This window comes from Anguilla anguilla, chromosome 15 (genome assembly GCF_013347855.1).
Source record: "Anguilla anguilla isolate fAngAng1 chromosome 15, fAngAng1.pri, whole genome shotgun sequence".
NCBI classification, from domain to species: Eukaryota; Metazoa; Chordata; class Actinopteri; order Anguilliformes; family Anguillidae; genus Anguilla; species Anguilla anguilla.
Window position 1 is genome coordinate 4,551,952 of NC_049215.1, and position 12,137 is coordinate 4,564,088.

The window sequence follows — 12,137 nt, forward strand, 5'->3', positions numbered from 1 at the left end:
TTGGGGTGTAATGGATTTTGGCATATGTCTCTCCTCAGTCATGTAACTTCCACTTATACTGCAGTCAAATAGGAAACAAATGAATAAATAGCAGTATATTGTAGTATCGAGTCACAATAATAAGTGTGTAGTAAAAACACAAAGAATCAAAATTGTATGGTATTGTGACAAGTATTCGAAATAATATTGTATTGTGAGGTCCTTGGTGATCCTTACCCTAACTGACTTCATCGTGGCAGGCACATGTCTGTTTGTATGAGAGTATTTAGAAGCAAAGTCCGGATGAATACCCAGTGTGGTTAATTATGTTGCTGTGATTAATTATAAAGAACAGTATGATTCAGTTTGCGGATTGTCATTTCCTCTTCCAGCGTTCCTTTTCTGTTCTGTACCCACTGAAGGTACTGGATGTGTTTTACTTCTGCCCTCCTTCCATTTTATGAACCACTCCCTGCAAATTCTGCTAGTCATGATGATGCTCTGACGCATGAAAGTTCTGATGTTTTATCATGTACATGTCTGACTTGTTTTGATCCTTAGCCGACACACAAAAGGTAACTTCCCTATAAATTCAAGCCCCACTCGCGTTTTCACTGGTTTATCGTAAGGCTTAGTATTACGTAATATTATATTCAATATTATTTATTGAAATATTTATTTCATTGTGATGTTATAATTCTATGATTATTATTATTATTCTTATAGGTGCAACAACCTCATTCCATTTCAGATGGAATTTATTAAACCCATGGACCAACCTGGGGAGGTGAGTACTCCTGTGTAACGCTTTTTTAAAATTAGCTTTTTGTGCGTACTTTTTAATCTTTCTTAATGTTTTCACGCAAACTATTTCTTAATTGTTTCTCTCAGGCAGAAGACTAAAGAAAAGTAAAAAAATTAATGTTCCCATGTTGGAACATGTCTGAACTGGTTCCGAATGCACAGTGCAGACACGTTTGATCTAACAGTACCAAAACTTTTACTATTTGCTTAATACTATTGCTATACAATGTGATTATTATTTTCAAATAATTATTACTATTGTTGGTCCTCTAAGATTATGGGACCACAACATATGAAAACATAAAATAAAATTTAATTCAAAACATTGTTAAAAAATGTTTAGTTTGATAATAAACAAATGACATTACATAACAATGAATGGTAGCAGTCCATTACAGGACTGATGATCAATTTGGTTATGATAAGATGGTTTTCCTAAATACAGCCTAAACTGTATGATCAGGTCAGTAATACGAAGGACAATTTAAAAAACCTTTTACATAAGTATAAGTGATTTACCCATATGCAATGTTACATTTTTCTCTGGGCGGGTTGCCCACAGTGAAAAGTGGCAAGGTCTCAAAAAGGTTAGCAAAGTATAAACAACAAACACCGTAAACCATGTCACATTATTATGTCATGTTTACTTTTACAACTGTGTAAAAATGCTCAGTGCTCTTTGGTGCTCTTTGGTGCTGTTTGATTTGCTGCACTTTTGAATTTTTAAATCAGCCCAGTCTGCCAGCAAACACATATTTTTTCCTCTTGGTCTCCTTACACTTCTTTCGTAATCTATTATGTTTGTCTTACACACTGACTATAATCCTCTGGATCACTGCCAAGGCACACATCCTTAACCATCACATAGGCTTCAGCCTAACTTACAGGGACTGTATTCCCGGCACTTATTGTGTCTATAATCTGTTTATATTCATTTGTCCTACAGAGCGCAACAGACCCTCCATCAACTGAAGTACATTGTTTTGGAACACAGCAATGCAAATATTCAAGAAAGAAGTTCATATGCATTTCTCTGTGTGCCATAGGTGTTTTGTTTATGTATTTTTCCAGACTATACAAACGGACATCAATATGGGTAACAGCAATTCCATTTCTCGTTCACTTATGGTGGCAGTTAATTCTCAATGTAAGGATTTCAGAATACAAGTATCATTATTTGATATATATATATATATATATAAAACTTCATCATGCTACTTGAAAATCAAGGTCCACACTGAAGGTGTATAACAGATGAGGGTTAACAATTCCAATGTAGGTCACCATCAGGTTTGTTATCTGTGAGCAAACATTTTTATCTGTGAGCAAACATTTTTATCTCTAACAGTAGATATGGTGTGTAAAGGTGTATGAGTAACAAACAAAAAAAACTGACTTTGTCCACTTCATTAAATTTCTTCCAATGTAGAACATCTATCGTCTATTTGAATTAATGTCTTGCAAGAGAATGTGCTTTTTAACAGTTTTATAGCTGACAGTGGTGTCAGGAAAGTGAGGATTAAGTAAAATATCTTTACTTTCTGAATCCAGCAATTCCAGCAGTCAATGCCCGTGTACAATTTTCAGCACTCTGGATACTGAACACAAGGGGTATTGCATGCTAAAACCCCTCACTCAACCTGCATTCCAAATATATTTTATGCAATCTCATATTACTGAAAAAGACAATCATCTAAGTTGCCAAATTTGTTAACAGGTCAATCGAACTTGAGCCTGGTGAAATTTTTCAATAAGCCAAAGCAAACTCTATATCAGGTCTTAAGATGAAATCATTTTATATATGAACAACAGAACTGGTCAATTAGAATGATGAATTTAAATCATACCATCATTAATGAGTTGATCTCAGCTCACTACTTATTATTAGCTAAATAAGATATTAAAAAACATTAATTAGGAATTACCAGTAAAGAAAGATACTGATAAGCTACAACGTGCCAAACTATTATTTTACCCTCCACCAGGTATTTAACGGAGAGACCATAATAACCTACAGTATTTACATTACATTACATTACATTACAGGCATTTGGCAGACACTCTTATCCAGAGCGACGTACAACAAAGTGTATAACCAAAACCAGGAACAAGTGCGTTGAAAACCCTAGAGGGAAGTACAGTTCCAAGTGCAGGGAACGACCACGTAGTTTAACATGGACCCTGTAGGTTAATCTGATTAACACAACAAAAACAGCAACAAAGCAGTCTATACAAATAAAACAAGCAATAGTTATTGCACTTGTGCCTACTCAACTAAGTCAACTAAGATAAACAGCTTACCTAGCTACAACCCTAAGATTACAATCAATTAGAGACTACAGGGAGGTAGGGAGGGATGGGGAGAGGTGCAGCCTGAAGAGGTGAGTGGAGATTTGTATGCATTGTGTAGCCTAACCAAATCCTATTTTAGCTACCTGGGAGGGTGTGAGCTGTGAAATAATTATACCCAACTCCACAGCAGGTACAGTCCTGGCAGGGAACACCCAAACTTGTATTTTGAACTGAGATTTATCTCCAATGGAGAACAAAGAAAATCAAAAAAGTCCTAGCTCCAAGTTGACCCTTTCTACTGAACATTGAACAACAAAGTTGGTTCTTCTCTAAAACTGGGCAGCTAAGCTGCTTGCCGGCCTCACGCTGAGCTTGAAACAAAAAAATTGAAGACATATTCAGCAAATGGTTGCAAATGGACACTCGTAGCCAACGAAAGTGCAACCCACGGGTGCGAGAGAACAATCGACAGTTTCTGCAGCTCTTGAGTTGTGATGTCGATCTGATATTCACAATGAGGGCAGGGCTGTGTACTAAAAGTGACTGGAGCCAGGCTGCCAGGAAGCATCTCCATTCACTGACCATGCCCCTTGCTGCACCACAATGGATAAAGGGGGAGAGGGACACACAACAGGCAGCATTCTTATGGTCAGGTCAACCAAAGCAGGCTACTTAGCAACAATTCAGGCGGGCGAGGCAGGCATGATTCAGGCGGGCGAGGCAGGCATGAATCCCAGAACACAGTGACAGTGCGGTGCTTAATCACCCTTAACTGCGCTTCCTCTCAATTGCGGACGGTGAGTCCCCAAATGACATGCTATTTTCTATTAAAAATATATATAAACCAAATGGAGGAGTGACAAATGCAGGACATTTTTATTTATTCTGCAAGAAAATATTTGATGCTGTCACTTTGAAGAAAGGGAGAGAGTAAAAGGGATGTTGAAGATGATTAATATATTTAACATTTGTGGTGGGGTGGGGGTTGGGGATTAGATTATATGTTTCCTAGAACATTTATCTCTGCTTTGAGCAACCAGCACAAGAAAATCTAAAAAAAAAGGCTTTTCAATTTGAGATATTTATGAATATCATCATTAAATTTCCCTTGTAATGTTCTGTCATTGCAGGAGCAATCCAAGACCACTCATAAAGAAATGACCGTAGATGAAGTAATATTCTCATTATCATGGCCTCCCTCAACTTCCAACTTCTCCTCTTTCAACAACTCTTCCAGTGCTCAGTACAGTGAGGTCAGGCTAGAGCAGTCTAGGGCTCAGTACTGTGTGGGGGATACACTGAATGTGCTGGTGGAGATGAGGAACTATTCAGGGCATCCAAAATCCTATGGAGGAGACTTCATCCTGGCCCGGATCCACTCTGCAAAGCTCCAGGCATGTGCATCAGGAGACGTTATTGACCTCCTCAACGGCTCCTACCGTGTGCGTTTCCGCTTGTTTTGGCCCGGAGAGGTGCACGTCTCTGTGCGTCTGATCCACTCCTCTGAGGCAGTTAGGGTCCTCCAGAAAGACTGGATGCAGGACTACGGTAAGGCTATGCACAAGGGAACCTTCATCAGTGGGAAAAAGAGGGAGACGTCTCAGTGCGCCCTCCGGCTGAGCCCAGACAGGCCCCTGTGTGAGTACAGGAAGAAGGAGGATGGAGAATATTACGCCTGCTACAAGCCCCAGACCCTTCCCTGCAACTCTCTGACCATTACAAAGTCCTACATTCCCCCAGGTCCTCATCTCACAGAGGAGGAAGTTCAGCTCTTAGCCAGGTAAGGTGTTTAGTACTCAAAATGCTGTATGTCTGCATATCTAATACCACCCAACAGGGTAGTTTACATTTCAGCTGGCGGAGTCTCGCCTGCTGCTTAATAATGTTTTGAGCTTGTTTGGTATTACTGATATGATGCTTATGATTAATAAATAGAAATATTTCTTCAACTTAAGGAATTATATCCTGGAGCTTGAGTTTGATGTTCCTGATTTGAAGGGATCCGTTTTTTGTGCATTACTGATCCTTGTAGTTGATCAATGTACATACAGATCCAACATATAGAATTGTAGGTAAACTGGCATTTAATTTTACAATGCAGGAGCTTTTGTGTTTAAACACAGTATAAACCCTTGTTTGATTGGCCTTTGCTTGGGGCCTCCTTACTATAATATCTGTAGTTGGCTTCATCTAATGTTTGCCTTATAAATCAAACAAAATGGTATTAGATGCAGCTGAACTTCAGCTAATGTGGGTGAGTTGAAATGAAACTCTTGAGTTTTCTGTGAAAGTTTGTTTAAACATCTCATAACATAAATTTCATGTTCATTATTGTATTTTGAAGGAAAAATACTGGAATAGAAATAAAAAACAGCTTCAAGCCTGTGACAGTCGTTGGTTGTACTGGTATGTTCCTTTTCACCTGTGCCTGTCATTCCAATGCGCCTTCTTAAAATTCAAATTTCAGAAATCAAGGAATTAAAAAATGTACATGAGACGATTTGGATATAATTGACAGTTCTCAAGAGAAAATGTGTTATTGATTAGAGGCTTTATTTCCTCTTAACATTCTGCTAACAAATGGCTCAAGCCAAGGAGGGATGGGCTTAGTTACTGCTTGGATAGGAGACCTGCAAAATTAGTTGGCCAGTAGGCAATGCTATTGAGACCAAGTAAATAAACATGTGCCAACGCAATGACACGGACACCTGGGAGACACCTTCTTTCAAAGATCTTAAACTGAGGTCCTGACGACTGAAGATCTCCCTATGCTTATCACAAAGAGTATGGGGCATTCTCCGGTATCCTGGTCCTATTCCCAATCTGCTTGACAAACTGGCCACCTAACTCTCTCTAAGTGTAACTGGCTGAGTAGTTCCCTCTCCCCTAACTTGACTGATGTATGATATGATCTTTCATACATCAGTCAAGTAAGTGATGTAAGCTTTCGATCTAAAAATGGCAACTATGGGTGGTGGTCAGTGGTGGACAAAGTACACAATTCCATTACTTGAGTCAAAGTATAGATACCCCCTGGTCAAATATTACTCCACTACAAGTGAAAGCTGTTCAGTCAAATTTTTACTTGAGTTAAAGTACTGGAGTACTTGCTTTTAAAAATACTTAAGTATTCAAAAGTACATTTTATTTTTAATGTCAGCGCACTGTTGTATTGTTTCTACGATGCATTTACAGAAGCTCATTTACAGATGTATGTTTACTGTTAGATAGCAACACATGATAGACAGGGGTTAAATTGGGATATGGGAGGTGGGTGGACCCTGAGATCCGGTGGGAGGTGGGTGAGAAAAGGTACAAACCAATGAATGTCTCAGCTCAAAATAGATGTATCTTTAATGTATTGTGCACATAATTGTAAATAAGGAAAACAATGTTTTAAAAAGAATGTATACTATTGATGCAAGCTTTTACATAATATATTTCAAGTTTATTGAGTGTCATTAATGCTGAGAATTTTTTTTACCCACAAAAATAATCGGTCATCCTCCTCTTGTCATCGCTTTTTCCTGCTTTATCCATCTTTCTTAAACTGGTGAGGCGCAAAACTTTCCTTTAAACTAATCATTGATCTCAAACTGTTTTAATGAATTTTCAGTGATTAACAAGCATGCAAACATCTGACTAATCAAATGGAAGGGGACACCGCTTCTTTGCATTGTGTTAGGGAGATTAAATGATACATGCGATTTAGAAAAATCCGTTTTAAACGATAAGCAGTGGCAGAATCTTCCCCTGATTTTCCTTGAGTATCAATACAATAAATCCACAAAATAGGCTACTCAATACTATCATATATAGCCAGCTCTCCCCAAATAGGCAGTTTTAGTGAGTAGCCTAGGCCGTATAACCTACATTTATTTTCATTTGCAGTACAAAATAGTGCACATTTTTAATCAAATATCTGCAAAGCTTTGGCTAGACTGTAAACACAATTGAAGTGCAGGTTTTGTTTTTGCTGGTTATTCTGAGAGCTAACATACTAGATAACAGACCGGTGTATCTTATTTGTTAAGTGTAGACTACTTGGTGATTAAAACGGATTTTTTACGGATAAATTGAATTTATGATTTAATCCCCCTAACAGGGTATGAAGACGCTGTGTGTTAGGCTACTTGTCATTTGATTAATCCGATCGTTGGCACGCTTGATTATAAAGGAAAATTACTAATGAAAATAGGTTGAGATCAATGATTAAAGTAAAGTTTTGCGCCCCACCAATTTTCAGCTCACCAGTCGCCGCTGAATAAAACGTTATGTATGTGGGAAATATTTAAAACAATATGAATCTTTTTGAATTTCACAAATCTCGAACATGGACTTGAGATATGGCCGTGGGTGCTCTGGTGGCGAAGAATCATCCTTATCTTCTGCCGTCGCCGTAATTACTGCCGCGGCGCCGCCAAGTTCAAAATTGAACTGCTCAACCACTGGTGCAACAAGCAAGCACTTTGAACTTGACAGACGGCGTATTAGGAGTAGGCTACTGTGATTGGTTTTTCTCCTATGAGGAACACAGCGTGTGGCCAATCGCATTTTAGAAAATAAAAAAATATTCAACTGTTGACTTCAAAGCTATGCTTCAAAGTTACGAGGAACGACAACCTTCATAGAAATGTAGTGGAGTCAAAAGTACTATATTTATCTTTCAAATGTAGTGGAGTAAAAGTCATACATTTCCAAAAGTAAAGTACAGATACTCAAGAAATGTACTTAAGTACTGTACTCAGGTAAATGTACTTCGTTACTGTCCACCCCTGGTGGTGGTTGAGGTGATTTTCCCTGCTTCTCAGCATATGTACTGTGTGAATGCAATCCATTATTTAAATTCATTCCATAATCTATGCAAGCAAATTCTGTTGTTATATGACTGAAAATGGGATACTACTTTAGGAAGATGTTGGTGCTGCTAACTTCTAAGATCATATTACATCTAGTGTAGATAAACTTAAATTCCAATTACAACTGCACTATACTTTTAAAACAATAGCCGGATTCATGTCTTTGTGCCTGTCAAAATAAAATATAACATAATATCATTGAACATCATGGAGGCAATCAGTACATTTTTTACTATATTCATTCACTTTTTCTTTGTTTTTCCATTTTTCAGATGCAACCCACAGACCAACTGAAAAGTGTGTGGCTGGAATGAATTCCCCTTTTCCTGGGGGATATTTCTATTCAAACAGGTGGTCTTCTTCCATTTGTCAGATAGGCCCCTTCCTCAGTGAAGAGACCATCACCAGATGTTTAAAGGGAAAGACTCTCTACCTATTAGGTGACTCCACTCTGCGCCAGTGGATAGAGTATTTGGGAAGAAAGCTGAAAGGTAACGACAACTCAAATGGAAAAATACAACAGCTCAGGTTTACCATTGCTTAAGCCAAGAATGTCAGTTTACATATATGCCCCAATCAGCAATATCATGACTTTGCGATACATTAGCCATGTTCAACAGCAAACAATGCAATGAATGAGTTCCTGTTGATTGTTTTGAATGATCATAGCACTGTACCTTTTGAATGTCATGCGGTTTGTTAAAGGGAACCATGCCTACTAAGACGTATTGGGCTTAATATGTTGTAATGCCCACAACTATGGAAATATGTTGTAAAAATCACACAAAATATTTGGTTTTTGGTTTTTTAAACCCAGCCTTTAATAGAAATTTTGACCTGTGGAGATTGCCATTATTTTAGATGCACAGTGCACTTTGGGTAGATGATGTAAAATGGTTGCACTGGAGGTGAACTCAGTTGTTTTGTCCAGCAGTTGCGATTATTAATAGTGAAAAATATCAATACAATGCCACAGAATATGTGTGACGTGATTCACAGGATATCTGTGAATAGGGTGGATTCAATAAACATCTTAGTGTATCAGCATGTATTATCATTTAGGGATTATGCATTTAAAGGAGGTATCACCGGTTTAAGCTCATATCGTAATGTTATTATTGATCCACGTTGTATATATATGTTACGTCAATTAAATTAATGGGGATGCTGACACGTTTCAGTTTCAACAAAAATGATAGTTTGACCCATATGGTAAAGTGACTTTGAACAGCTGCTGCTAGAAAGCACAGCTCTTTACAACAAGCAACTTTTCCATCTCTGTTGGCATAGGTGAGCAGTTGATGCACAGACAATCTCTAGTCTTATGTCCTACTCTCGTCTCCTCCGATCTTCATCGTCTTGATTTATTTGATGAGGGATATCCTCCGTGCTTTCCTCCTGAGTAATGTCCCGCTCTTACTCAAATCGAAAAAGCTGAACAGAAGACATTTTCAATGCCACTCAATGCACAACGGCAATGGACCAGAGACCGAGCGATCATTTGACGTCACTACCGAGTGCATTGCAACAGTAACAGTAATGGCGGCCTACGACCTGAAGGATTTTAAAAATATTTAAATAACTCAAATCTTTCATGTGGTTATAATAACACATTTATATAATTGAAGGCACTGACACCATATTAAAGCTGACAGGTCTTAACAGGCAGGGTTCCCTTTAAGAAATACTAAAACTGTAACTTCAGAAATCTTAAGTCATATTCTGTAGAATTTCTCTCATTCCATGGTGCTGAAAATAATAGCATGTTCTGGCCTCTTATTTTACACTGGACATACAGAGTGGCATATCCACTGAAAGCACTTGTCCTTTATACAGTGACCACACCTACTGTAAGTGCAGACCCAAATTCTGCCAAATGGGTTTGGATTTCTATGCAAAATAGTAGGCCACTTTGTCAAAAGGTACCAACAACTTGCCCTATTTATTCATTATGTTTCCACAGGCCTGAGATACATAGAAAAAGGAGATGATTCAAAGTTGGCTGCTGATGTCCATAACAACATCACTGTCCGGTGGGCAAGGCATTCTCATCCCTGGATTGGCTTTCGCGCAGCCAACATAAAGGCAACAATCCCCCTTCCTGAAATACTGGACAGGATAGCTGTTGGTAGTGGGCAGGACGACGTGATATTGGTCATTGGAATTGGCCAGCATTTCCGGCCCTACCCCCCAGAAGTCTTTATCCGAAGGCTACGAAATGTCCGCCGGGCAATCCTACGGTTACATGCTCGTAGCCCACAGACAACTGTTGTTATAAAGCTGGAGAACAGCAGGGAACTGGAGTCAAAGATGACACAATTCAGTAACTGGTATGGCTACATGCAGAACCTGGCTCAGAGAAAGGTGTTTGAGGACATGAAAGTCGGTTTGGTAGATGCCTGGGACATGACTGTGGCCGCCAACACTTTTGCCGTCCACCCGAATGGAGTCGTTGTATCTAATGAGCTGGCTCTGGCCCTGTCATTCGCCTGTCATGAGGCATAGGTGCCCTTTGAAAGGTCACTCTGTAATTGTATGTATTTGCGCACTTCTTTGTAAATTGCATTTGGAGATGTTGATAGCATAAGTATATAACCCGTGATCAGGCAGCTCTAAATAAATGAAGGTGCAATAACTCCTTTATTTGTTATAAACCTTTACTGAACCATACCACTTATTTATTGGCCTTATTTATCTACTCTGCATGCCATAAAAGTTATTAGGATTTCAAGATAAAAACACATGTTCCCAGGAGGATTATTGGTCAGCACAGGTTTATCAATATACATATCCCACTTAAAACCATCTCTATAGTGAAGCATGTTGATGGTAGTATTATGCTATGGGATGTTTTTCTTCAAACGATGACAAGTTAGACCCTATACACCCATGAGACCTCTCTGTTCTGCTACCTCTTGGTGGCTAGCACCCCTTTTTTTCTTTGGACAATATTATACCTATACCAGGGGTGAAAGTATAAAGGTCATCTTTCCAGTGGTTCTTTCTTAGTTAGGGGCTGAAGCCGCTGGAACCCTATTCTTTTTGTTAGGATTCTTTTCCCCCCCTCCCATTTCACCTCAAATAACCATGAGCTGGAATGGCCTAGAAATTGAGTGTCTTTCAAGAGGTTTGTGCTATTCTCTAATGTGGGTATTTCACATACTGTAGTGTAAGCATTCAGATGGCTCAATCGTGTTATGTTTGATGCCTGGTTTACCGTGAAGCTAGAACATCGCCAATATTTTTCTAACGTGGAATATAATTTTATTGTAATTTTATTGTATTAGTATCTCCATGGGCTATAATTGTAACTTAGAGTAAGGAAAATGCCCATTCAAATTCACTGTGTGCTCATTATGTGCTAGATGAACATAAAATTTCCCATGGAGTGATAATAAATGTAACATTTGTAAAAGGCCATCCCGCCCCCATGCAACAAATTCGAACATACTACAGAGTACAGAAAAACATACAAACATGAATGATTACAAATTTTGGTATGAGTACCAGTGTGTCATAATGATTTTGCATTATTTTTCAATGTGATATCAATGTTTCAAAATAAACCATCACAAGGGCCAAATGAATATGGTTTATAGTGGAAAACATGTTATTTTATTCATTTTTGCAGAGGTTTTGGTTGTTTTTTGGACCCCTAGATATCATAGACCCCTATTGTTGTGACCTGACTCAATAGCCAAGACAAAAAGGGTGATGCACACTGACCCATTAAAAAAAATCTCACATTAATTTTAAATAACCTAATTATACAAAACACAAGACAATGTGTGGTGTGAAAGTAGTATTAGTATTATCAGTAGTGTAGGTGAGTGGATGTTTGAAAATTATGGTGAAGCATTGTTGTATGGTGCAAAGCAAAACTGCAGCCAGCACCTAAACAAAAGCCAAAAGGTGGGGAGAGAACTCCCCTCCAACTGGAGACAGGCACATCTTAACATCTCTGGAAGGCCTGGCCCATCAGTTGAGTGGAGGGACCGCCACACCTATACTAATGAAAAAAACAGTAATTCCCACTTGAAAATAATATAAAAGTGAGTTTCATGAGTTAAAAAAGCTGATCTGTAGTGAAATAAATGATGATGTTATGATTTAGAGCAATGCACAAATGTAGACATTTTGGACAGATTTGGAGACACTAAGGGTCACCAGGATACACTGCTTACTCTTTGCAGCATAGATCTT

At 38.5% G+C, this 12,137-nt stretch overlaps 1 protein-coding gene across 1 annotated transcript; it reads left to right on the plus strand.

Moving 5' to 3' along the window:
- The first annotated feature begins 558 nt into the window (after positions 1-558).
- LOC118213905 (NXPE family member 4-like) lies at positions 559-11,510 on the plus strand. Its single transcript, XM_035393129.1, has 7 exons — positions 559-603; positions 706-766; positions 1,730-1,879; positions 4,206-4,855; positions 5,420-5,481; positions 8,207-8,425; positions 9,898-11,510. The coding sequence occupies exons 2-7, from the start codon at positions 731-733 to the stop codon at positions 10,437-10,439; spliced, it is 1,659 nt and encodes a 552-aa protein (XP_035249020.1). The 5' UTR covers positions 559-603; positions 706-730; the 3' UTR covers positions 10,440-11,510.
- Positions 11,511-12,137: the final 627 nt, after the last annotated feature.